Source organism: Amia ocellicauda, chromosome 4, assembly GCF_036373705.1.
Source record: "Amia ocellicauda isolate fAmiCal2 chromosome 4, fAmiCal2.hap1, whole genome shotgun sequence".
NCBI lineage: Eukaryota > Metazoa > Chordata > Actinopteri > Amiiformes > Amiidae > Amia > Amia ocellicauda.
This window is the reverse complement of record NC_089853.1, coordinates 54,499,834-54,523,211: the sequence shown is the minus strand read 5'-3', so window position 1 is coordinate 54,523,211 and position 23,378 is coordinate 54,499,834. Positions and strand designations below refer to the sequence as shown.

General features: G+C 43.0%; 1 protein-coding gene across 4 annotated transcripts in view; it reads left to right on the top strand.

The window, feature by feature from the left end:
• cbfa2t2 (CBFA2/RUNX1 partner transcriptional co-repressor 2) overlaps nucleotides 1–21,881 on the top strand; it is a 36,880-nt gene extending 14,999 nt beyond the window's left edge. For 3 of the 4 annotated variants that reach the window (XM_066702776.1, XM_066702778.1, XM_066702780.1), the window contains exons 2-11: nucleotides 12,305–12,448; nucleotides 12,556–12,797; nucleotides 12,925–13,014; nucleotides 15,023–15,204; nucleotides 15,327–15,580; nucleotides 16,953–17,089; nucleotides 18,221–18,413; nucleotides 19,023–19,091; nucleotides 19,572–19,762; nucleotides 20,218–21,881. In XM_066702776.1, the coding sequence (XP_066558873.1) occupies nucleotides 12,305–12,448; nucleotides 12,556–12,797; nucleotides 12,925–13,014; nucleotides 15,023–15,204; nucleotides 15,327–15,580; nucleotides 16,953–17,089; nucleotides 18,221–18,413; nucleotides 19,023–19,091; nucleotides 19,572–19,762; nucleotides 20,218–20,505 (1,790 nt within the window). In that variant the 3' untranslated portion in view covers nucleotides 20,506–21,881. The remainder of the gene's footprint in view (nucleotides 1–12,304; nucleotides 12,449–12,555; nucleotides 12,798–12,924; nucleotides 13,015–15,022; nucleotides 15,205–15,326; nucleotides 15,581–16,952; nucleotides 17,090–18,220; nucleotides 18,414–19,022; nucleotides 19,092–19,571; nucleotides 19,763–20,217) is intronic. The other variant, XM_066702777.1, reaches the window with a different exon arrangement.
• Nucleotides 21,882–23,378: the final 1,497 nt, after the last annotated feature.

The window sequence follows — 23,378 nt, the reverse complement described above, 5'->3', positions numbered from 1 at the left end:
CGAGAGAACAAAATCAACCATCGTGGTGAAAGCTTTTGTCTCACTTTTTCAGAAAGACACAAACAAACATAACATGAAAGCATTTCAAGCAGCATTCATGTTCTCCGGCAGGAAAACTCTCCTTTTACTGCATGTAAAAGAAAAACAAGAAACAATCCTCCTGGAATTGTGTTGTGTAGACCACAGTGACCAATAGATGGCAACTGGCCCTTAGCCTCTCACAGGATGTGTGAAGAATCCTCCACACCTCCGATGCGCTTCTGTTCATCCCCACAGAGCAGCGGCTGACAAAGAATGTTTTGCATCGTAGGTACGATTCCTGTCTGTGAATAGGGTGGCAGTGTCGGGCTCTGGCTGTCATTGTGTGATTTAGCCCTGGACTCCATCAAAATCAATTGCTCCCAAATAGCCATGTTATTGCATGTGGGAGCCGGGGATTGAATGGACCTTTTGTTCTGCCCGGGTCCATTGAGGAGCTGTGACGCCTTAATTCAGGCAGAACTTGGGCAGGAATGGTGGCCTGTTATCAGGCTTAATAAGGGTGTGGAACGGAGCCCCGAAGTGCCCTGCCAAGTGACCCATGCATATTGTTTGTTGCTTATAACGTGCTGTGGAGAGTCTTGTTCCTGGAGGAAACGGGCGATTAGGAGGTCAGGCTGCAGCTCTTAACATTATATGACCAGAATACACTTGCCAGGTCTGCGGCATTCCCGGAGAATGCATTACCGTTCGTGTTTAGAATTGCTTCTGAAATGTTCTACTGGTATGAGAGCACTGGGATTATTTTCTGCCCGTTGTTTTTGTGTTTCTTTGTTCGTGTCTTCCAGCTAAGACGTGTGTGACCTTTTCAGGCTAAAAGGCCACCCTGAAAGGGATCAAATGTGTCTTTCCAGAGAGAGCAGAGGGTAAAACAAGCTAGCTTTGTGGTGCATGCAGAGAGAAACGTCTAGCAAAGGAGAAAAAATGTGTCCAAAAATTGTGAGCGACGCGAGAGGCATCTCGTCTTCCACCTCCGTGCGCTGCGTTGTGGAGCGGCAAATTCTTGCGTTACATATTTTATCATATTGTGAGCTCCAGGGTGGGTATTTGTCTTGGCTGCAGCCCACTTCACATGATACCCGCTTGTCGTGGCACAGGCCGAAGGACCCCCAGTGGGCAGAAGTCCAAGATAAACACCTCCTTTCCTGGTCACGAAACGTTTAACCCCTCCGATATTGTTCACATTCTTCCTCGGACAAAGCATACGTCATGTTAAATTAATTAAATAAAATGCATCCCTTGAAGTTAGCCACCTAACCTTGTTTTGTTCCCCGTCCATTAGAATAGAGTAATTATACACAAAACTGCAATAACTGTCATAACTTTCATTTCAGCTTCAGCAGTGACAGAGACACAGACAATGAGAGCCTCCCACTGCTCTATTGTTCTCGGGCATGGCTATCTCCCTTTGTTGTCTATAACTGTTCCTATCGGACATTGTGCAGGGACGTACATTAAAAGTGATGGGGGTTTTTCCTCTGCACACCATTGACAACTACTATAAGGGTGTCAAATGCAAAGTATTTTTGTGGAGGATGGGACGCCGATGGTTTTCCTTAAAGTGTGCAAAATTATCAAGGAGAAATTAATATAGTACCAATGCAATATTTGATGGAGGCAGAAGACAAGAGACTGATGTCAGCAGCTCTGTGGTTATCTTTTTAAAATCAGTTGCACCAATAATAAGACCTTTACAGACCTTTGTGGTTTAAGAATTTAGTAGAACACAAAATCTAATCTTTCATCCTGTATTTTCATACTGTCAGACACATTTTTATACATTGTTTGGTTGCGTTTGATTTTCTGTAAATGTATTTTTTATCCTGCAAACTACGATTGTGTGGTTTATTTTGTGGAAAACAAATCTTCTTTGTTTCAGTTATATAATTGACTTCTGACATTGTGAATGGTGGTTGGAAAAAATATTTCATTAGTCTAACACTGATCAGGTTAATTATGATGCGAGAAACGTTACAGATGGGAAATGTCTGTCTGAAGTGGCAGGCCTTCACGCTGAAATCATAACACTTCGGTTTCTTAAGTGTTTTTCCAAACAATAGAAACATATGCTGAAGATAAATAATATTGACACACTTTTACCCATGACAGAAGCCACAGATTGTAGTGCAGGACACAAACTTATCAAAGGAACCTTTTAAAAACGTGTAGCTTTTTTTTTTGGTGTAATTTTCCTATGCATGTCCAGACTCTTGCCTTATGTCTTTCTGTAATAATTTGAATGCCTTTATAACCTCAGTTTAAGCAGAAGGCCTGTTTGTTTTGTCGTGTGAAGTTTTTAAATGATTTACCTACAGTAACAAAAACATGTGTAAACTGTAACATCTGCTGTTGGGAAATTTAAGGCCATTGCATCTTTCCATGGAAATGATAGTAAGATTTATCTGTTGGATTTCTTAACGCTTAACATTTTATCTGCGTGAAATTTTGCCAGGCATGATTTTAACATTTGAGTCTAAATTACCTTTTTTTTTTTATTCTTGGGCTCTTAAGTGTTTTAACAACTGGTCCTTGTGCATATGGTGACCAGCTCATAGCTAACTTAATAGGGGTCGACTTTCTGGCACCAAACCATCTCTGTAAAGAATTTCAAACAAACAGATTCGAGTGCAGGTTAAGTGGATTACCACATTTCTGTAATATAAGTTACGGTGCACATTTGACCCTTATGGTATGATAGTGAGTGACTGCATTATATGAGGGGGAACAAAAAAAAACACAACTTATCCATTTACACAGAGTAACATAATTCATTTTGAACCTGTACTACATTTTGCTCCTGCTGAGTTTAAAATAAATAGGTCATATCATGTTTAATACCAATATTAAAGTGAGACCAATCCCAGCTCCCTGAGGTTTGTATTTTCCAGCAAAAGAGCAATGGTTCTAAACAAAGGAAACCAAACCGGATTAGACCGCTGATTATAAGTGTTTTTATTTATTTGGCAGCAAGTGGTACAGTGTGTGAAATATTGATCAGCTGACTGAGAGGTGGAGAAGGGGGTTGTAAGAAGGTGCGAAATAGTTTATATAATGTCTGAATGCTCGTTTGCCCAAAAGCGGGCGTCTGCAAATTCCCCTCACGGTTAGTTTGTGCTGTCTGTGTGTTAATGACCTTAGCGATGTCCCCCCGCTGGGATCCCATTATCTCTGGCCCTCCTTGCTTGTTTTCCCGTTGTCTCATGCTGCGCCTCAAAGTCACCCTCCTTCCTCCCCCCTCCCTCGACTCACCTGGTCAGGCCTGACTCCACCGTCAGGGCAAGGGGCTTCCCGCTCAAGGGCACTCAGCACGGGGAACCGGCAACATAAACAAAGCTGCCTGGAATTTTACGAAGCACAGATTCGCGGGATGTCTGGCTTTAGTGTCAGGGTGGTGGTGTCACAGAAGTGATAGGGAAACTATGCTGCACTTAGAGATAAGATTCCTAACCTCCACAGGCTGTGCCTAGCAGTTTCAATGCCTTCAAATCCGCAGAAGATTTAAGTACTGCGTGGGGGAAGGTGAGAGTGAGTTAGAAAAAGAAAAAAAAACATTTATATTCCAAGTTCTTGACCCTGTCTATAGAAAAGGCTACTCCCGAACACTGTGCAGTATTTATGAGTCCTTCCTGGATTCCACAAACTGCTTTTTAAATTCAGTGTACTGAATGCACTTCTTCTGATGCAAGGTTTATTGAAAGTTTCTGCCATAGGTCTGGTCTCTCTTAAGCCAGTAGGCCTAATTGTTTTTCCATCGAGGAGTACAATCTGAAGGCAATTGTGGTGGTCAGAACTTCACTGGTACTCTTCCCATTTAAAAAAAAAAAAAAAAAAAAAAAAAGAAACATAAATCATTATTATTATAGGGGATTTGATTCCTATTGAGAAACAAATGGCCGGATTTATGTTGGTGCTCTTGGAAATTAAGTTTTAAAAATGCTGCTGAGAATGCAACGCAAAACAAGTTAATCATATAGAACTTTTTTATTTTTTTTATTTTTAAAGGTACCTTATTTATTTTGGGATCAGGCCTGACTGAGTGTGTTAGATCCTAAGCAAAGCTAATTGCCCAAGCCAAGATAAATATGCCCTGTGTTTGAAAGCCTTACAGTTTGAGTTGATGAAACCAAGTCAAAACAATTGTTTTTTTTGCTGTCTGTCTGACCTGCTTAATGTGAAAAATCATTTCTCTCCCCTGTTGATGCTTGGTACACCACCTCACTGGGGTGGCTTGTTCTGTTATTTATTAAACAAAACGTGCTGATGTGTTTTTGGCCTGCTTGCTGCTGTATAAGCTTGCCAGTTGCGTGTAACTGAAAGAGAGAGAGAGGAGTGCCTCTCAAATAAACACTGGGCCTTTGACTGTGCCTTTGCAGGCCATGTCCAGAAAGCTTGACTTAAGATGATTTAGTAGACGGAGACTGCAGTCCACACTGACGGGGAGTGCAGTGCGCCTGTGTGGGGATAAAATAAGTATTACGTCTTGTCTTTCTCAGAAGAGGTGTTGACATTACCAACAGCACAACAAAAAACCTGCTCTGTGTAATTGAATGTCTTTGCTGTAAGGAAATGTGAGAAATGCTGCTGCTGTAAGACTGCGTTGCACTTTAAGGACAGCTTTATTATATTTATCTCATCCCATTGTCAATACGGGAACATTTACCAGAAAACTACAGCAGTATTCCACATTCACTGGTAGAATAAAAACTTGTGTTTCTGTGATTGCCAGACCCAGTAGACCACTTAATGCGTGACTATAGGTGCCTGGATGCTATTGTTTGAATCCTTTTGTTGTGGACGTGCCTCAGAGCCCATTCTCACCGTGGTTAATAAATGCATTGTCTTGTACGGACAGCAAACTGCGAAGACAACAAGCCTGATCAAAAGCACTAATTTAGACGGTTCAGTGTTTCGCCAAGCGCCCTCCCTTTCTTTTTCCTAACACCCCCTGCATGTTGTGCGTAAAGGTTAATTTAATTTAACATCGTTTTATTGAAATCGTGCTGTCGAGCTGGCAAGGCGAGGAAAATGGTGTCTTTTGTCAGTAGAAAAAAAAATAGGAAAGCGTATCATAGGAATAAAGAATGTCAAAAAAAAGGTAAACCTAGGCGGTGGGGAGGGGGTGGGCGACTGAAACCTGTTGCTATGCTGTAACGAAAAGAATCATTTTGCAGCGAGCGAGCGAGCGTAGGTGGGGGTGGGAGTGTGGGTTAGGAACAGATGTGCACTATATTGTCATTGCATGTGGACAGGCAGGGACCAGGTGCACTCATTGTTTGCTCCGGAGTCCGTTCTCTGCCTTTTCTCTCTCTCTCTCTCTCTCTCTCTCTGAGTCTCGTGGCTTCTGTCACCCCCTCCCCCCCACTTCTCCATCCCCCCCTAAACACATTGCCTCTCCCCTGGATAAGAATCTGAAGCCTTCTGTCCCTTTTCTCTGTCACAGGTGACTGTTGGAGGCCCCAGCTGGCTAGCTCTTGCCCGATTAGATCCATATGGTGGAGAGGACGGGGAGGGTGGGGGGTTGGGGTGTATCGGCAGCACTGCAGTTAAGGAGCTGATAACTTAACCCTTTTGAATCCTTGGCCTTGGAAAGTCTGTTGTGCACGCGTGTGTGTGTGTGCGTGCGCGTTTGTTCTTTTGGATTTCTTTGGGGGGGGGGGGGGGGGGATTTCATTTTCTTAATGGCTGAGCAAATCAGGGGGCTTTTCCATCACTGCAGCTCTGCATTCAGTCATCCTATTGCTTTTGTGTATCAAGGTTTTGTCTCTAGATGGAAGGATACAATGAAAATACATGCAAATACATTGGAGGACAAGTAATCTACACAACAACAGCAATTCCTACCCACAGTGTTGTAACAAACAAGCTAAAATGATGAAATACCATTTGTTTTTAATTTAATTGAAAAGGAGAGTAAAAAAAAAAAAAGATCAATTAAGATCCAAAAACATAAAAATAAGCTTTTTGTGTTGTTGTTGTTGTTTTGACCATACATTTTTTTGGGGATGTACAGTTGAATAACATTTAATGCCTGAAAATTGCTGAGCTGCACTCGGGCGCATTTTTATTTTGCGGAGGTTTCCGATGAGGTCAGACGAGACACTTGGCAGGAAGTGTCCTTTGTCACTGACACATGCGGGCCCCGGGGCCGTCACTCAAATCGCCTGATAACCTCGGGCAGTGGAGCCTGGGAGGTCTCTGTTTCTCTCTCTACGATTCTTCTTCCTGACAGAACAGAACTGAGAGCAAACTGAGCCTCATTTGTTGTGCTGTAATCACCCCTGGTCTCCTTTTTTTTTATTTTTTTATCTCCAGCAGTAGTGGCGTACAAAGCTACAGTATAGCCCGAGGTGTGTGTGGTGAAAAGAGACGAGGAGGTACCGGAACCGCACTGTGAAATTGATTTTAAAGGAACAGGATTGAAGTCGGACAGAAGTGGGGAGTTATGTTGTGAAATAAAGGGTTTGGATGGATAGGCAAATGACAGCATGCGCCATAGTCCCACACTATTGGATTGAAACCACAGTTTAAGCTTTTTTGGCACTATTTCTGTTTGTTTGTTTTGTGTTCCCTCATTTACTGGGGTCTTCTATCATGTGTGCTTTGATTGTGTTGCCCTCACCATTGCCAAACAACCTTTTGTGCTGTAAGCTGAGTTTGCTTCCCCTCAGAAAGAGCCATCGCATGCTTTCAGGGTGATACAATTGAGAACCATTAAAAAAACATCTTAAATCTGCATCACGCCAAATTGCTTCACATATGAAATAAACAACTGCCAAGTCTCAGAGGCCCCGGGAACATCTTCAGCTTTGTGTGAAAACCGAGAAAGCATCTTTACATTCCTGATGTCCAGTGGTACGGAGATCCATATTGTGGGAGTAGTTGACCACTGGGACTGTCGTTGCCATCTGGCCTGATAATAACTAGCCACTTGAAGTCAGGACAGGCTTTTAAAGTTGCCTCTAAATTGAAATAAATGAACATGTAAATTGAGCGTGATGAAATCATTTGTTGTGTTCGCTCTCTGCCAATTAAAAGCTGTTAGGATGCCTGCCACCGATTCAAGCTCGTCCACCGTGCTTATGTTTTAGGAGAGTGCCCTGTGCAATTTAGGGTGATTATATGAACTAAGAGGAGTTGATGGCATATTCATATTGCATTTAATTGTAAATTAATTAAATTAAACTAGATTTATTTATTTATTTTTTAATTTGTTTTGTTTATTGTATACTAATGGTCATAATAACCCAGTATTGTCAATTTAGCAAGGGGTTAATGCTCCATTTACACATTTAGATGCAACTTGGAAACCGACCAGTATTTTAGGAAGTTCTCTATCGGTCTTTATGCATTAACATGCTATTTTGTGTGGTGAGATACATTTGCACTTCATATCAGGTTTGTTGCAGTGTTTTAAGTGTGAGGCACTAATGGGAAACAATATCTGGTGTGTCTTTGAAGCAATGCAGCAGCACATTAAGTTTAATGGGAGTTTAAAGAGGGTGAAACGTGGATATAGTAAGGAAAAGGCTTGTTACTCGCTCTTTATGCGCTCCTTGCTTGCACCGCTTGCTTGCTACAGTGTCACAGTTTACCTGAGTCTCCTCAGCTGTGAGTTTGCATGCTTATTAGACACAGTGGTTGGAAACACCTGGATCTCTGCAGCGTTCCCCCAGAGGCACCCTCTATTAAGTATAAACAGTACGCCATACAGCTTTCCTTGGCACCTCCAAAGATCTTTTCCTTGCCGCTCCATCTTCTGGATATATTTTTAAATGTATTTGGTTTGCTTGCCCTCAAACCCATAGCTATTTCCATGACAGTCTTTGAGTTCTTGTATACTCACTGAACATGCACACCGTGGGCATTTGTTTTGAGGCCGTTTTCCTCATAAAAGCTCATAATCGGGGATGGAGGCAGCCACTGTTTTTGTTGAAAAGAAAGCTTCCAAAGACATTAGACAAGCTTTTGTGACTTGCTGGTTCACTCAGTCCTATTGGGAGTCAGTCCTATTAATTAATCATATAGGAAGGATTTCCAGTGCTGGTTAAAAACTTAAAACCATCTAGTAAATATTTTATTTTTGTTAAGTCTTGCTGCATCTTCTTCCTTTAAAAAAACAAAAAAAACATTTTTCAGTCCAATCACTGAAGTCTCATAATCGTATTTGAAAGTTACAGCGAGTTACTCCTCTACCCTGTTTTCTGTACATTGTTTGAATGTGTCAGTGTCCATCCTATTCTTTATCTCAGTGACACCATTAAGTTCACCTGGTGTACAGATATTTTTCATTATATATTAAACTAACTGAGCCCACTCATTGAGATAACTGAGAACATGTGATATCGTTTCTCACATATGCCACATGGAAGGAGTTTAATGGTCGACCTGAGCTTTTGCACAGAGCAAAATGAAACGGAATTGTTTCTTCTCCAGTAAAACACCGTAAAATGCCAGTCTGTCTTCAATTACCCCGTTTTCTGAGGGGAAATTACAGCTGACATTGATGGGCTAAGAACTGAGGTTTTTGACTCCATTGAATGCTCATTTTCCTGTTTTTAGACCTGGGAGGCCTCAGGACTCTAAGGTCCTTTATTGGAAGTGTTTTCTTTATGAAATACTCGCAGCCATGAACCCCTTTCCCAAAGAAGGAGAAGGAGGCCGTCTTTGGTTAACTGCGCTCGGAGGAAATTAAGCTGTGGATCAATTTCAGACAATGGAATCTCAAGCGTTTGCTGCGAAGATGACTTTTGTAATGTCTGCTTGGTGATTTAAAGGATTTTGTGGCCGGTTATGTGCTATATATTTTGATTGCCGTGCGCTGTGCTGTTGTTTTCTCGCTTTCATTATGAGAACATGTTTTCTCCTTTTCAACTGAAAACAGGTGGCAAGCAGGCTAGCTAGACAAATATGCTGCTCTAGATCAATATTTATCTAAGGTGGCCCCAGAATAAGATCTTTCTCCTATGGCAGACAGCAGGTTGAGTGTGTAATGTATACTTGATTTGTTCTGACTGGTATTGACAGTGTTCCTATGCTCACATGCTTTGATACATAAAGCTTATATCTGTGCACTAAATATAGGCAGTGGGCAGTTTGTTTTTCCAGGGCTGTGTTTGTGTTCACACTCAATGGTCTCCTTGCCCTATCTGACAAATGTTGGGACGAGGAGTCTTTTCTCAGCTGTTCATTTCATTCTATCAATTTCTCTTTGCTTTGCCCAGTTCTCATCTCTAAGACTTAATGAAGGACTTGAACTATACTCAGCTTATCGAATAGGACAACCACCAGCACTGGCTGTCCTGCCTGTCCAAAATGGTTCCTCCTCCATTATCTCTTTTTTTTAAACTTTGAGATTTCCCATACCCCCTGACTCAAGTGGTCATTAAACACAAGCGGTGTTGAGTCTACTGGAAACCTGTTCTATATGGTGGGACCAGAAGTCTGCCTAAGCTTGAATTAAACATATCACCAGTATCTCAGCCCTTTGATAAGAGACCAGAAGAGTCTTGGCTAGCAGTGCATTTTGGATGACTAATACCTCTGGCCGGCCAAATTTGATTACCTCGGGGACACAAACACACCATCAGAAGGTATTTTGTGCCTAATGTTGTGTGGAACTGTTTTGCGTGCAGCCGTGGCATTGCTCTGCGACGCACGGAGATTAGATTTTCCTGCTACACCATCTCTCTCCTGCATCCCTCCCCCCTTCCCCTGGCTCCCTCACCCCCGAGACGTAAGGCAGGTGGAACGATCGAAGGAAAGCCTCTGGCTGCAGTGCAGAAGGCTCCACGTGACTGACAGAGGAAAGAGGGGAAAAAAAAACCCGGCAAGAGCCAGGAATTGCAAACGAGCTGGGGCGCAGATGGAGGAGCCGGAAAGCTGTCAGAATTCTCCTCATGTGACGGCGGAGCGCAGCAGTGCGAGCGTGAGAGTTCACCCTGTCCAGAGCCTCGTGTTGTACTGTGTTATGTGCCGGGTTAGGCTGCTACCCCCCCACTCTTCCCTCGTAGGCAGAGCAGTGCTGAACTAGTCTGTGGCAAAACGAAAGCCTCTTTTCTGAGCCAGAACTAATGCAGGGCACCCCCTGTGGCAGCGCACTTGGGTCAAGGTGACTCGGCGGTCAGCGCTGTTCTTTGCTCACTGGCTTTGGCTGATGCAGTGCGGGGGGGAGGTTATTGTAACTTTTTCTCATCCAAAGGCAAAGCTTACATACTGACATTCATTTATTTTTTGGGGGCATGAGAGATTCCTAAGTTTTTTTTTTTTTTTTTTTAAAGGCTCTACAGGGTTTTCCAGCTTTGGTTTAATTTGCTGAGGATTTTATTTTAGTTTTTTCTATTTGCATATTTAAGTGACATAGAGCACCGGAGTGTTTATAGGAACATTTTCAGCGTCACAGGAATTTTGATCACAAAGCCATATTTAAGAACTCCCATTTTCACTGCCGCTTTCCTTTCCTGAAAAAAAATATTACCCTCCCATTGCCTGTAAAGGTAGTGATGAGGTGTAAATGCCTGTTTGGACTTGGGATTGTCTTTTTGGGGGGAATGGCAGGGATCTCTCAGGAGTTCCTGTCTGCGGTGCAGGACTGAAGTGGTTAAACCAGTGAATTTTAAGTAGTTGCCGGACTTGAGTGGTTTTCTGACCTTTTTTTAAAGGTCTCTCACTTCAATCTGTTATTGAATCTTTGGTATGTCCCCCAGATGGATTGTTGGCTCCACTTCCTTAATGAATACAAATTCTTGTTCAGGTTAGAGAGATTGTTTTGGAATCTCAAGGACGAATTGGAAGTTGCGTACTTTGTAAACTGCGAACCGCAACACTGGCAAAAGCTAGCACTAGCTTTTCAACACCATCCATTGACATGTGAAAGGTATGAAGTCTGGTTATGTTTCAGTGACTATGGCAGTGTTTTGGTCTTTTCTAGAATTGTTGATTTGCTTTAGCTGGCCAAGAGCTCTGTGTTTTGTTGGTGGAGGGTGTTTTCGGTTTCTTTTTTTTTTTTTTTTTTTTTTTTACCGTTGAATCAAACTCTACAAAGTGGAAAATAATTGCTGTCTTCATAAACATTCAGTTTCTCAAGGGCAATAAAATCCTAATCCTGTTAGGGATTTTTTTTTTATTTCTCACAGCATCTGGTGAACCCTTCTGAGAGGCAGTATGATGAAAGTATGTGTTAAACTCTCAATAGTGTTGTGGTCCTGTTGGTAACCGTGAAATAGAAAATCTTCTTCCCACAAACTCAATAGCAGAGCATTATACTCATCACAATGGGCTACTTCATTAACACTTCACCAAGAAATCGCATCACAGCTCAAGGCTACATGACATCTGGCTGATTGAGAACAATCTTTTTCTTCTTTTTGAAAAACACCATTTTCATTTTTTATTTTTTTCTATCCCTAGTTCCTCCTAACTCCCCACAGACACCCCTTCCGCAAAGAAGGGCTGTGATTTTGGAAAGAGAGTTTTATTTCAGGAACTTTCTACTTGCTGAAGTGCGGAGATCAATGGGAGAGGCACACAAACTCCTTGAGGCTAATGACTATGTACTTTGTGGTTCATTTGACTTTGGAATTGTTTAATTGCCTCTTTTCATCTGATCTAAAACTTTCTACTACAATGCAGTGTTATTGCATTCCAGTCATCTTGATAAATGCTGGGATCTTTCCAAAGTTATTGGGGAAAACCTCTCTTCCCTGTCAATTCCTGAGTTTTGCAGATGTAGATAAATTCTTTTCAAGTATTTTTTTGTTGAAAATTATTATAACCGCCTGTGTGTATAGTGATATTTAAGACAACTGTGAACTGCATTTACAGCTATAAACAATAAGACATCATGTTGCAAAGCTGGGATCCTGGACTCGGTGGTTTAACGAAACGGAGCTCAAAACATTAAGGCCTGCTTGTAGACCTCGGGCAGAAGCAAAATGAGGTCATTCACTCATGCCTCGGAGAAAACCAACTGATTTGGCAATTGAACAAATGTAATAATTAGCAAGAAATGTTAGTGTTTGTAACATCTGGTGCTTTCTAAAACGCACGCCTCCTATTTATGTGGATGATTTTGATCTCGTGGCAAACCATGCAGAAGCTGTAGGCGAACCCCCTATCTATCTGTCCCATCTCATGAATCCATGTTTTAAAATTCCGTAAAATGCTCTCCCTGCTCTACAGGGGTGAATACTTGGCCTTGGTTTCCTTGCTTTGGTCCACAAACATACTTGAACCCTTGCTAACCCCATCCCCTTGTCCTTCTTTACAGACAGTGGAGAGAAGAAGACCCCTGCCATGCCCGGCTCCCCTGTGGAAGTCAAAGTTCACTCCAGATCGACACCCTCCGCCATGCCACCACTGCCACCCGTCAACCCCAGTGGGCCCCGGCCCGCCTCCTTCTCTTCGACCACAAGTAAATCATATGGACCTCCTCCTTACTCTGTGCTCTGTAACGCTTACAGTGTTTTTAATTTGTGTGGCCTCCACCTCTGCTCATCCGTCCCTCTTGTTGTGTTGCAGTGACCAACGGGATCAACCACTCGCCGCCAACGCTCAATGGAGTGCCCTCGCCACCACAGCGCTTCAGCAACGGACCCTCCTCCTCCTCTTCCTCCTCATTGGCCAATCAGCAGCTGCCGGCGACCTGTGGTGCCCGGCAGCTCAGCAAGCTGAAGCGTTTCCTGACCACGCTGCAGCAGTTCGGCAACGACATCTCCCCCGAGATCGGAGAGAGCGTGCGCAGCCTGGTGCTGGCTCTGGTGGTGAGTGCCATGTCATTGAGTTTGTCTAGAAGTTTTTTTAATGTCGTGACTTCATTCATGCGTTGTGGGGCCTTCTGTTTCATCAGTGTGTTTCGAGGCGTCAACCGATCATTTGCTCTTCCCGCAGAACTCCACGGTCACAATAGAAGAATTCCATTCCCGGCTTCAGGAGGCCACCAACTTCCCTCTTCGTCCGTTTGTGATTCCCTTTTTAAAGGTAACCTCTTTAGAAAGTCTTCCCCTGAGCTCCAAGTTAATCCAAATCCCTGAACTGACAGGCTTGTGTGGGACTCGTGAATTTAGCAGCCTGTTCCTTTCAGGATTACACGGTTGAGAATCTGTGACTTGTATAACCGGCTTGGTGAATGTTAAGTATTGTGGCAAATGCCTTTTTTAAGGTAAGCCGGATTGTTTTGGGCCCTGTTGCTCCACTCCTGGTATTTGTCCTGTGAAGGGTGTCTGCAAAGTATGTTGTTCTTTGCATGACCTGTATTTTGAGCACATGTTTTGCTGTGTTTGAATGCCAGGTTTTTGCTTTTCAAAGTGATTTAGAGCAAACAAAACAAACAAACAAAACTTTAAATATAATACTGGCTCCTACCTGATTTCCAAACTTGTATTCAGCCTGACCTTAAAATGAAAAGACACTCATAGAAGCAACAGAATTTTATACAAATTATTAATAAGTCTGAGAACATACATAGTATTGATATTTCCTGCCAATGACCTTGAATATTTTTTTCTTTGACACATCTCCATTTTATCTTAAAGATTTTTAATTTCATTTTTTAATTGACAGAATTTTAATGAATTGATCGTGAAGTTTCACAACTGCAATATCTGTATCCCCTTAAAAGCTTTCATGTAAAACTTTCAAGTGCATCAATAAAATGGCCAATCTTCAGATTTACTTACTTTAGCTCACAATTGGAAACGTGTCTTGAACGGCCATGGGAGATTGCTCTTGGTGGTTGATATTGCCTATTGATTTCTTTGAGAGACACTTTAATAGCTAACAGTAAAGATCTTTAGAGTAAACAGTGCTGATACATGACTGAGTGACTCCCTGGGCTTCGGTGCATTCGTGTTTCTGTTTTTATTGTCATTTTTGCTTCATTCATGCTCAGGCCTTTCTCTGGAGTCTGAAACAAAGTTATTCCTCAGTGGTTGAAGCCAAGAGTTCGGAAGTGTGAAACATGACTATAAAACTTTTTATTTTTTCTTCATCTTCTTTTATGAGCTCAGAGCGCCATATGGGCTCCATATCGCATTAATGCAGGCATTCAGCTCCGAGGGCGCCTTAAATCTTGTTTCCGCCTGCGGAAGACGGCTAAATGACAGACAACATATGCGTTGATGCCGAAACGAGAGTATGAGGAAGCGGGTGTAATTATGCACACTGGGGCCTGGTTCTCATTACACCGAGGGAGTCTGTATCCAGTCACTGTGCCCTGTAGTGTGTCACAATTCTGCAGAAGAAAAGAGTCAAAATAAATGTGCCTTTTTCTTTCTTTGTGAAAATATAGCTATTTAAAATAAAAAAATAAAAAATCTGACGGGTTAATTTATTTGTTCTGACTCAGTTTATTGATTCAGTTCCGATTTATTTTATACAATCCCAGTGTTTTGAAACCCGGCTTGATGTATTAAGTGCTGTAAAGTCTGTTGTATACAGCGCAGGAAATAAAACACCAAGGATGTGTTTCATGTTGTGAAATTACAATAACCAGACCCATTCCTCTCCGCTCCCCCAGGGCACACAAATTATTAAATACATTTGTTCTCTGAAGAAATACAGTGAACCAAGTTTGCTTTTAGGGTTTGTCGTGTGTCTTTTGTAATTGTTCTACAAGAATCTGCGGTTTCACTGAATATTGTGCAAATGAACCTTCTGTGGCTGTGCATCAGAATAGTGATACTCCCATAACTGACGAATCACCGCAGTAGTTAACTAGGAGGAAGCAGTAAACCGCTCCAATGCCAGAGCAGTTTGCCGATTCGTGAGGTGATGTATTACGTGGACACGAGTGGTCTTTCCTGTATTTTATTATTTATTAGTAGACACCCTTATCCATGGTGACTTGGATTGGTTTGCACAAGAAACATTTCAAAGCATTCAGTACCAAATACAATAAGCACACATTCTAGTTCAATGAGCCAACAAGCGCACACTTGATGCAGGTAGGTCCTTGATGTGCCCGTCACTGTGCCGTCTCTCCCTGCAGGCTAACCTGCCCCTGCTGCAGAGGGAGCTCCTGCACTGCGCCCGTGCCGCCAAGCAGACGCCGGCCCAGTACCTCTCCCAGCACGAGCACCTGCTGCTCAGCACCACGCTGGCCTCGCCGCCCGACTCCTCCGAGCTGCTGCTGGAGCCCGGCGACAGCGCCAAGAGACACAGCCCCGACCGGTGAGCCTCACTGCGGCACGCTGCACGCACCCACCTGTACGGATGAGCATGACTGCGGCCTTCCCAGTGTGCCACTGTGCTCTCGTGAGGCGGTGGATTGATCTTCTTTGTTTCTTCCACAGGGGCAAGGAGAACGGTTTTCACGAGCGAGGCCCCGCCCCCCTGGAGCCGCCAGCCAAACGGATCTGCACCATCAGCCCCGCCCCCCGCCACAGCCCCGCCCTGCCGCTGCCCCTGCCCCTGAGTGGCCAGCTGCACCCCACTCCCCCGCCCCTGCAGCACTACGCCCTGGAGGACATCGCTGTCCCTCACCTCTACCGCGAGCCACAGCGCCTCCTCGAGCTCAGGGACCTCAAGGAGCGGCCCCGCCATCCAGGTGAGAAGAGCCTCTTCACTCCTCCCTCTCTCGGTGTAGTTCAGAGCCTTGTAAAAGCTGGGATTTCCTTCAAGATCTTCAGCCATGAAAGCTCAGACATGGAATCCATTCCAAAACAAGCCAGCTGATGAAAGAGAATTACTAACACCAGATTTGTTAACGTGTGTGTGTGTGTGTGTGTGTGTGTGTGTGTGTGTTTACAGATTCCTCATACAGTCAATTGGTGAAGGAGTGGTTGTGTGTCCTTTTTTGTTTCATCTGTAGTTGTATCAGAATGCTCTCTGAACAAAACGTTGATGCTGTCCCATTTTGAAAAATATTTTAGTGTCCAAATGAAAAATAAAACACGAGCTTTTTGAGAGCATCAAAGCTGGCAGTCGTGCCTGCTGCATGTTTCAATTAAAGCTCTTTTCTGTCTTTAACCGATTTTAAAACCCACTTCATGTGGTGGAGCTGTGTATTTGCCGACTCAGAGCGATGACAAGGGTGAAAGATTCCTTTTTGTGAGGCTCCTTTTGTGAGTGAGTGTGTGTGAGTGTGAGGGGGGGAAGGGGGGTGTCAGATCCACTTACGAGTGCTGGCTGTTTAGAAGTGGTTCGTGTAGCTCAGTCTGAGCGTCTCCCTGAAGGAATGCCGCGCCGAGGCCTGTTCCAGACATCCGCGCGCACACTTTCAAAGTGAAGGGGGGGGGTGGATGCTGACGGCTGACTTCCAGATGTTCGCTGTCCAACAGGCTCCATACTAGTGCTTAGGTGTCTGGTTTTCATCACAGCAACTCCCCTCAGAACTGCATTTCATGTGGGGGCTTCTTAATTGAGATGCACTCCGCCGTGCGGGGCGCTCTGCGACGCCGTGCCACCAGTGTAGCGAGGCAGTGCTGCCAAGGGTTTGAGTTTCGAAGCTTTGGAAGCCAGATTTGCAATCCTGCTAATTGCTTTAGGGTCAGAAATGTTCCTAATCGGAAAAATATGTGCAAAGACAATAGAGGTTACAGAAGTCGTGGCAGCGCTTTAATAGGATTAATTCAACCCAGAAACCAAGGGCTTTATATTTGAATTGAAAATGTTTCATTTTAATGTATATATGCAGTATAGATTATACAGTTATGTATATGAATATGCATATTATTTATAGGATACACTGCCGTCTTTCCACCCAGCTGGGCATTGGCTTTTCCCTGAATATGCTGGAACAGATGTGTAGAAAAGAGAGCTGCAGTGAATATGCAATGTATATATTGACTCTCTCATTTCTCCTGTGCCTTTACATTTTAGTGCATATCCCTGTCAACAGCACAGACGCATGACTAGGACGGTTAAGAGTTGCTTTACTTTACTTACTTTTTTTTTTTTTTTTTTTCCATTTTGTCCAGGCACTAATGGGGGCTACCGCGAGGAGCCAGTGGACCACAGACTGACAGACCGAGAGTGGGCGGATGAGTGGCGGCACCTCGATCATGTAAGACCTGTTCTATTGGCCAAGGGCAGGGCAGACCACGGAGTGCAAAACGTAATTTAACCCCTTAACGACCGGGGCTTTCTCCTTTCCCTCCCTCCCCTCACAACACACACACCTGAGCATGATGAAGCATGGTATTTTCCCATCTTAGGCTTTGAGAATACAAACCTCAATATTAACACAACACGCAATGCATGATGTTTTTCTTCCTGTTTTCACTAGCAGGGGTGCTTTGCAGTCGCTGATTTTAGTGGCCAAGTTTATTTTAATATATAAAATCAGATGTATATGTCAAAAGATATGAATAATAGTCCTTTAAAATTACAGAAATGAGAATGTGATGGCTTAAATGTGCCTGCTTTGATTTCAGATTAATACTGTCCTTTCTAATGTGCTGTGATTCACAGCAAGATGGAAAGGAAATATTGTCTTTGTTTGGCACTGTTTGGGTCTTCAGTTGTGCTGCCCAGCAGCATGTTGGAAATGAACAGCATACAGCACTGGTTTAATACGTTAGGCAGAAAATTGGGGGGGTGAACTTGGAAAAATGCAGTGGCTGTTGGTGCCTTTTATTTTTGAAAGTGGTCATTAGGGGGTTAAGTTAAAAGATGACCTGCTTTTATTAGTCAGATAAAATTACAAAATAAGTATTTAAGGAAAAACATTGAAGGAAACCAAAGCTAAACTTTTCTGTCCAAATGTTAACTTCCTTTCTTCACTGTCCAACGGCCCAGAAGGGGATGGGAGAGGCTGTGTAGCACAAATTGCTTTGTGTCACATGAACACAAGAAAGGTTACAAACAAGAGGAGGCCATTCAGCGGATCTGGCTCACCCAGGAGCATGTCGATCCAAGAATGCAGCCCAGCTGTTTTTATTTTTCACTTTTTTCCAAGTATTCCTGTAAAACCACATCCACAACATGAAGGGGTGATTTGATATTGAGCCCTCTTCAGCATCTGCTTGAGCTTTATTGAGTTTTGGCTTCTCGTCGTGTCTCACTGATCTTAAAGTATGTTGAAGAGGGCAGTGGGTAAAGGCCATGCAACACACAGAATAAACTCCTCACCTTCGTTGTCATCTCGCCGACATTGGTCACAAATCGTCTCACCGGTTTAATTGATTTGCTGCTGAAAAACCCACGTCCCCTTTTCTGACTCCCATCTCTGTGTCCTCCGGCTCAGGTGCTCAACTGTATCGTGGACATGGTGGAGAAGACACGGCGCTCCATCTCGGTCCTGCGCCGGTGCCAGGAGTCCGACCGCGAGGAACTCAACTACTGGAGGAGGCGCTCCAGCGAGCATGAGGAGGCCAGGAAGAGCGGGCCGCCCTTCTCCAAACCCCACAGCCCCCGCTCAGGAGAGGGTCTGACCAGCGGTGAGTCCCCCGCACAGCGGCCGCAGCTGCATAGCATGACAAACGTTGGCTGGGAGGTATCTTTCGGTTTGGAATTGAGATTAAACATGACAATTTTGAGTGTACTGCATCGCAATGATTATTAGTCCTGCATTCCCCCCATGGGTGAAAAAAACAACTTGCACGGAGTTGCACAGAACAGTACAGTGCAGGAACGGACACACTGCCGTCTCTGGTGCTTCTCAACTTATATGCTATGCATTCTCTTGGGCCTAACTTCAAATTTGTGTCATAACATATGTAGGAAGTTCTAATCTAAACCATATTGTAGTTAAAAAAACAATTGCTATCATTGATCGCTTGGTATTGTATTTTTGAGCTGCCATTTGTGGATTGAAAGACTGCCCTCTACTGGTCATATTATACATCAAGTATAAGACCAATAGAGAATAAAATATTGAAGGGGAATTTGCTCAATAGTCAATGACCTTTCCAACCAGCAACCACCCAAACTGTCCTGAATAGTAGAATTATCTAACTTATTCGAAAGTGCAGCTTTCATCAGTTTGCTGCTTGTGGATTTGCACCTTTTAACTGCAGCACTTTAAAGTTGGTCTTTTCCTTCTGCAGAATCCCAGCGCGACTTCACGCCCCGGCCGGGTTCGGGTTATGTGCCAGACGAGATCTGGAGAAAAGCTGGTAAGATTACAGAACATAACTCTGAATCTTATTGATTGACATTTTGATTTCTTCTCTACTGGCTTCTTTTTTTGGCTTTGAATGCGATTTGCCAGGCAAATACATGGTTCCAGCCCAAATTGTTTTTGAAAAAAGCTTCCCATAGCTATTTGCAAGGGAAGTGTTACACAGAAACAAATGAACATCTATTCTGAAGCCTGCCAGAATCGCACAGCGCTGAAGCTATTAAACTTCTCCACCTCCTCACATTCAGACCTGTTAGAGCAATTTTAGCAGCAACATAAGAACATGATCACAATTGCCCAGTAGAGCGGTGAAATAGAAAGTAAATAACCAATCTATACACACATTTGTATCCCATCTTATAAGTAAACCTTAAGGTGACATGAAGTACGAGTTACGATATTGCATTTGAGCAGTCGTGTCAGAGACGCACTGCAGACCGCACACATTCTGACACTGTCCCTGTGCCCCCTGCAGAGGAGGCCGTGAACGAGGTGAAACGCCAGGCAATGGACGAGGTGCAGAAGGCCGTGGCCGAGGCCGAGCAGAAGGCTTTCGAGATGATCACGGCCGAGCGCGCCAAGATGGAGAAGACCCTCGCTGACGCCAAGCGGAAGGCCACAGAAGACGCGATCCAGGTCATCAACGAGCAGGAGGACTCCAGCGAGGTGAGGACCGCGGACGAGACGCAATCTGAGAATGAAGTGCGGTGCCAGAGCACTTATTACTGGAGGTGGGGGCGGGGGGGCCAAGGGAATGCATTTCTCAGGCTTAAAAGATAATGAATGCACAGACCCTTTGTTAGCTGGAGCTCGAATTGCAAAAACACATGAAATGCTTGAGAAACTTTTTTTTTTTTTTTTAGGCAGCTGAATGTTTCACTAACAGAAAGCTGCTGCAGAAAGGAGGGGACACTTTTATGAGAGTGCTCTCAGCAGGGGTGCAAACAAATTGCAATGGGGGAAGATTCAAATGGAAATCTGGAAACCCGTGGAGAGCTATATTGTCAGACTCAATTTCTAATCTCTTTGAGGTTTTGTAGCTCAGGGATTATTCCTGTTGCTGCCGCTCTGGGCTCTAGAAAGGGCTGTAGTAATGGAATCTGCTCTCCTTGTGTTCTCAGAGCTGCTGGAATTGTGGACGCAAGGCCAGCGAGACCTGCAGCGGGTGCAACGCCGCCCGCTACTGCGGCTCCTTCTGCCAACACAAAGACTGGGAGAGGCACCACCTGATCTGTAGCCCTGGACTTCAGGCACAGCCCAAGCCTCTCTCAGCTGTAACCACCAGGGATACCGGCAAAGCCCCGGACAGTGCCGCTGCTGCCAGCCCTGCCCTGGAGAAGGTGACTGCGATCACTTCCAGGTCATCGACACCAGCCTCGGTCTCTGGAACAGAAACGAATGGTCACTAAAGGTCCCTTCTAGGATGGAGGCCTGCTCAGCCATCAGAGTTGTACTGTATGTCGGGGTGGGGTGGGGGTGGGAGGTTATAAAAAGAAAATCTTTTCAGCTTCAGAGCTGCCAACTTTTCTGGCAAGAAGACTCTTCTCTGGATTTGCTCAGCTGTGATTCGAAACACATCTCAGTTTGAGAAATGAGAAGTTCTGAGGTATCTTTTTTTTTTTTTTAAAGCGTTCCAGGAAACTGAGGGAGAAGGAAGAGAGGCATATTCCTGTACTTGCCCATGTTGGCTCACTAGCCTCTGTAGGACAAATGGACAATCTTCTGGAAGGACGGATATGTGGCGTTTCTTTTCCCCCTAGTGTCCGGAAAATTCTGAACAGACTTCACCAAGGCACGAGAGGTGCTATTGCAGGATTTGTTATTTAATTAGGGTTTCCACATTTTTATGTTTGTGTGTGCGTGTGTGTTTGTACAATTAAAAAAAGAAAAGCGAAAAAAAACTAAACAAAAAAATACAAAAAAGTTTCCCAATATTTATTTCTGATAGATTTGTAATGTAAGTCGGTTCAGTGTGCATTCACTGGTATCCATTTAACATTTTTTTTATCTTTATAACACCCAGACTTGGGGTTGGCCTCTTTGTTTATCATTCAAAAATTAACTCAAACCACGAGATCATAAAATCATGTAATCCTGTCCCTCAATAACATTTTTTTTCTTCCCTGTCTGTTATGTGTGGATGCTGGTGAAATTGTCTTTTGTATTCGTTCGGTTTCTTTCATTTTCTGTGTGGATTTTGCATTCAGGGACTTGCCATCTTTTAACAGAGATTCGAATGCTTCGGTGTCCAGAGCAATATGAACTCCGTATCCGGGTGCATCAGGCAATTGTTAAAAGCCAAAGTTTTGTGTAGATGAAACTTTCATGTTGTGTGTAACTCTCCATGACTGTAAATATGTACTTTGCTGAAATAACAGAATTCTGAGATTTTCAAAGCAACCTCGACAGACAGCGACGCACAAATAAAACTGCTTTACGATGTAGTTGCACCCATAACACAGTTTGATAGTTGACTGTTGCACCTGCACCATTTAGATTGTCTGGAATGATGTTGTCATCCAGGGTGTTATAATAAACACTTTTTAAACAAAGAGTTACTATCGTTTGGGGTTGGGGGGATTAAAAATAAACTCAATGGAAACCCTAATTATAAAATGTAAACTTTTACAGAACAGTTTCTTTGTAAAGCTTAAAGCCACAAACTAGTTCCATTTTCATTGACCCTGTTTTCTGTGTCTCACAGTTCTATTGAAATCTCAGGAGTATATTGTACATTGTTATTAATATGTTTATGTCACCATTAAATAAAATGAGAAAAGACAAAGACTCTGTCTTTTTATCCAACAGATGGATTTGGTTCGCTACAGCAGCCACTTTGCATTGTCTGGGGAGTGTTGCCTATATGCTATATACTGGGGGTGGATTTCCTGAACCTTCATGTATGGTCCATAGCTAATTATGTATAATGTAATGATGCTAGTATTACCTAAACACTTGGTACCACTAAACTGTATAGTAAATGTACACAACATAGCAAGAGATTATTATGATTTAAACGTTAACTTTTATTTATTTATTTATTTGAGTTATCAGTCATTGGCTGGACCAGTGGGCCAAGAATGTCAGGCTTTTACACTTGTCTTGAGTGGCTTAAGCATGTTAAGTGGTTCAATTAGAAACCTGTAGAAGGCATTGATTCAAAGCAGGTGACCGATGACTGATTTCTAAATTCTATTTCTGCAGTTGGAAATTGACATATAAATATGTATATCAGCAGAAGGAACAGACCAAAGATGGACAAAAGAAGCTATATAAAGGATCCCAAGAGTTGGATGAGAAGACCAAGAAGACCACATAAAAGATCAGAAGATTAAATAAGCTGAAAAAGACCCTATACATCAAAACAAGTGGATATATCTGTATGGCCTTCAGCCAGCAGCAGATTGATAAAGGCTGCTGCTGCTTATGTATATACATATATTAATTAGGTTGATTATGTGAATCAATGCCAATAAAATTTAATCCAACCTCATTTCTAGTTTCAATTTGGCACCACCTGTTGGCATGGTTATTTGGTTATATACATTCTCTTGTATAAAAGACAGCTCAGTTGGCCTGAATGTGTTTCTAAAGTGAATGTATGTGCTTTACAAGATGTACACTAATTCCACAAACACATCTATATCTAGATCATGATTATATACATTTTAGAAAAACATTTTTTATACATACCTTTATTTCACCTTGGAAAAGAATACATAGAGACAAACAGATTCAATGTATGCCATTCCTCATTCCATATTGCAGATTAAAATGTGTGAATGTACAGAAAACCAACACTCACTCCATAAACAAAAATCAATATTTCTAAAATGGATATTCCCTAGTAAGAGTATCCCCTGCCCTTTCCCTTTAAATAACTATTCAACAGTCACATGTATTGTTCTAAACTTGTACAACATATTGTATAGCATGCTATTCAAGTCTGGGCAAGAGTACATCACAGTGTAGGTTCACTGAAATTAGCTTAATCCTTATGAACCGAACAAATACTGTAACAAATAACATACGGTTTAAAAAACAAAGAGTGCCAGGCAGGTACCAAAATGTTTCATACTGCTAAATGCCCAAAAAAAGAAGGGACTCACAAATGGTGAGATTTTCTGGCAATCAGGGTCAAACATTAAAACAGAAAGTGAACTCTTTACATTTTGTAAACTTCCTCAGTCAGAGAAACAACCTTCAGACCTGCATCATCAGCATCATAATATGATAAGAAGAACTGTATATAATTATCAAACCAAAGATCTGGTCCTGTTTA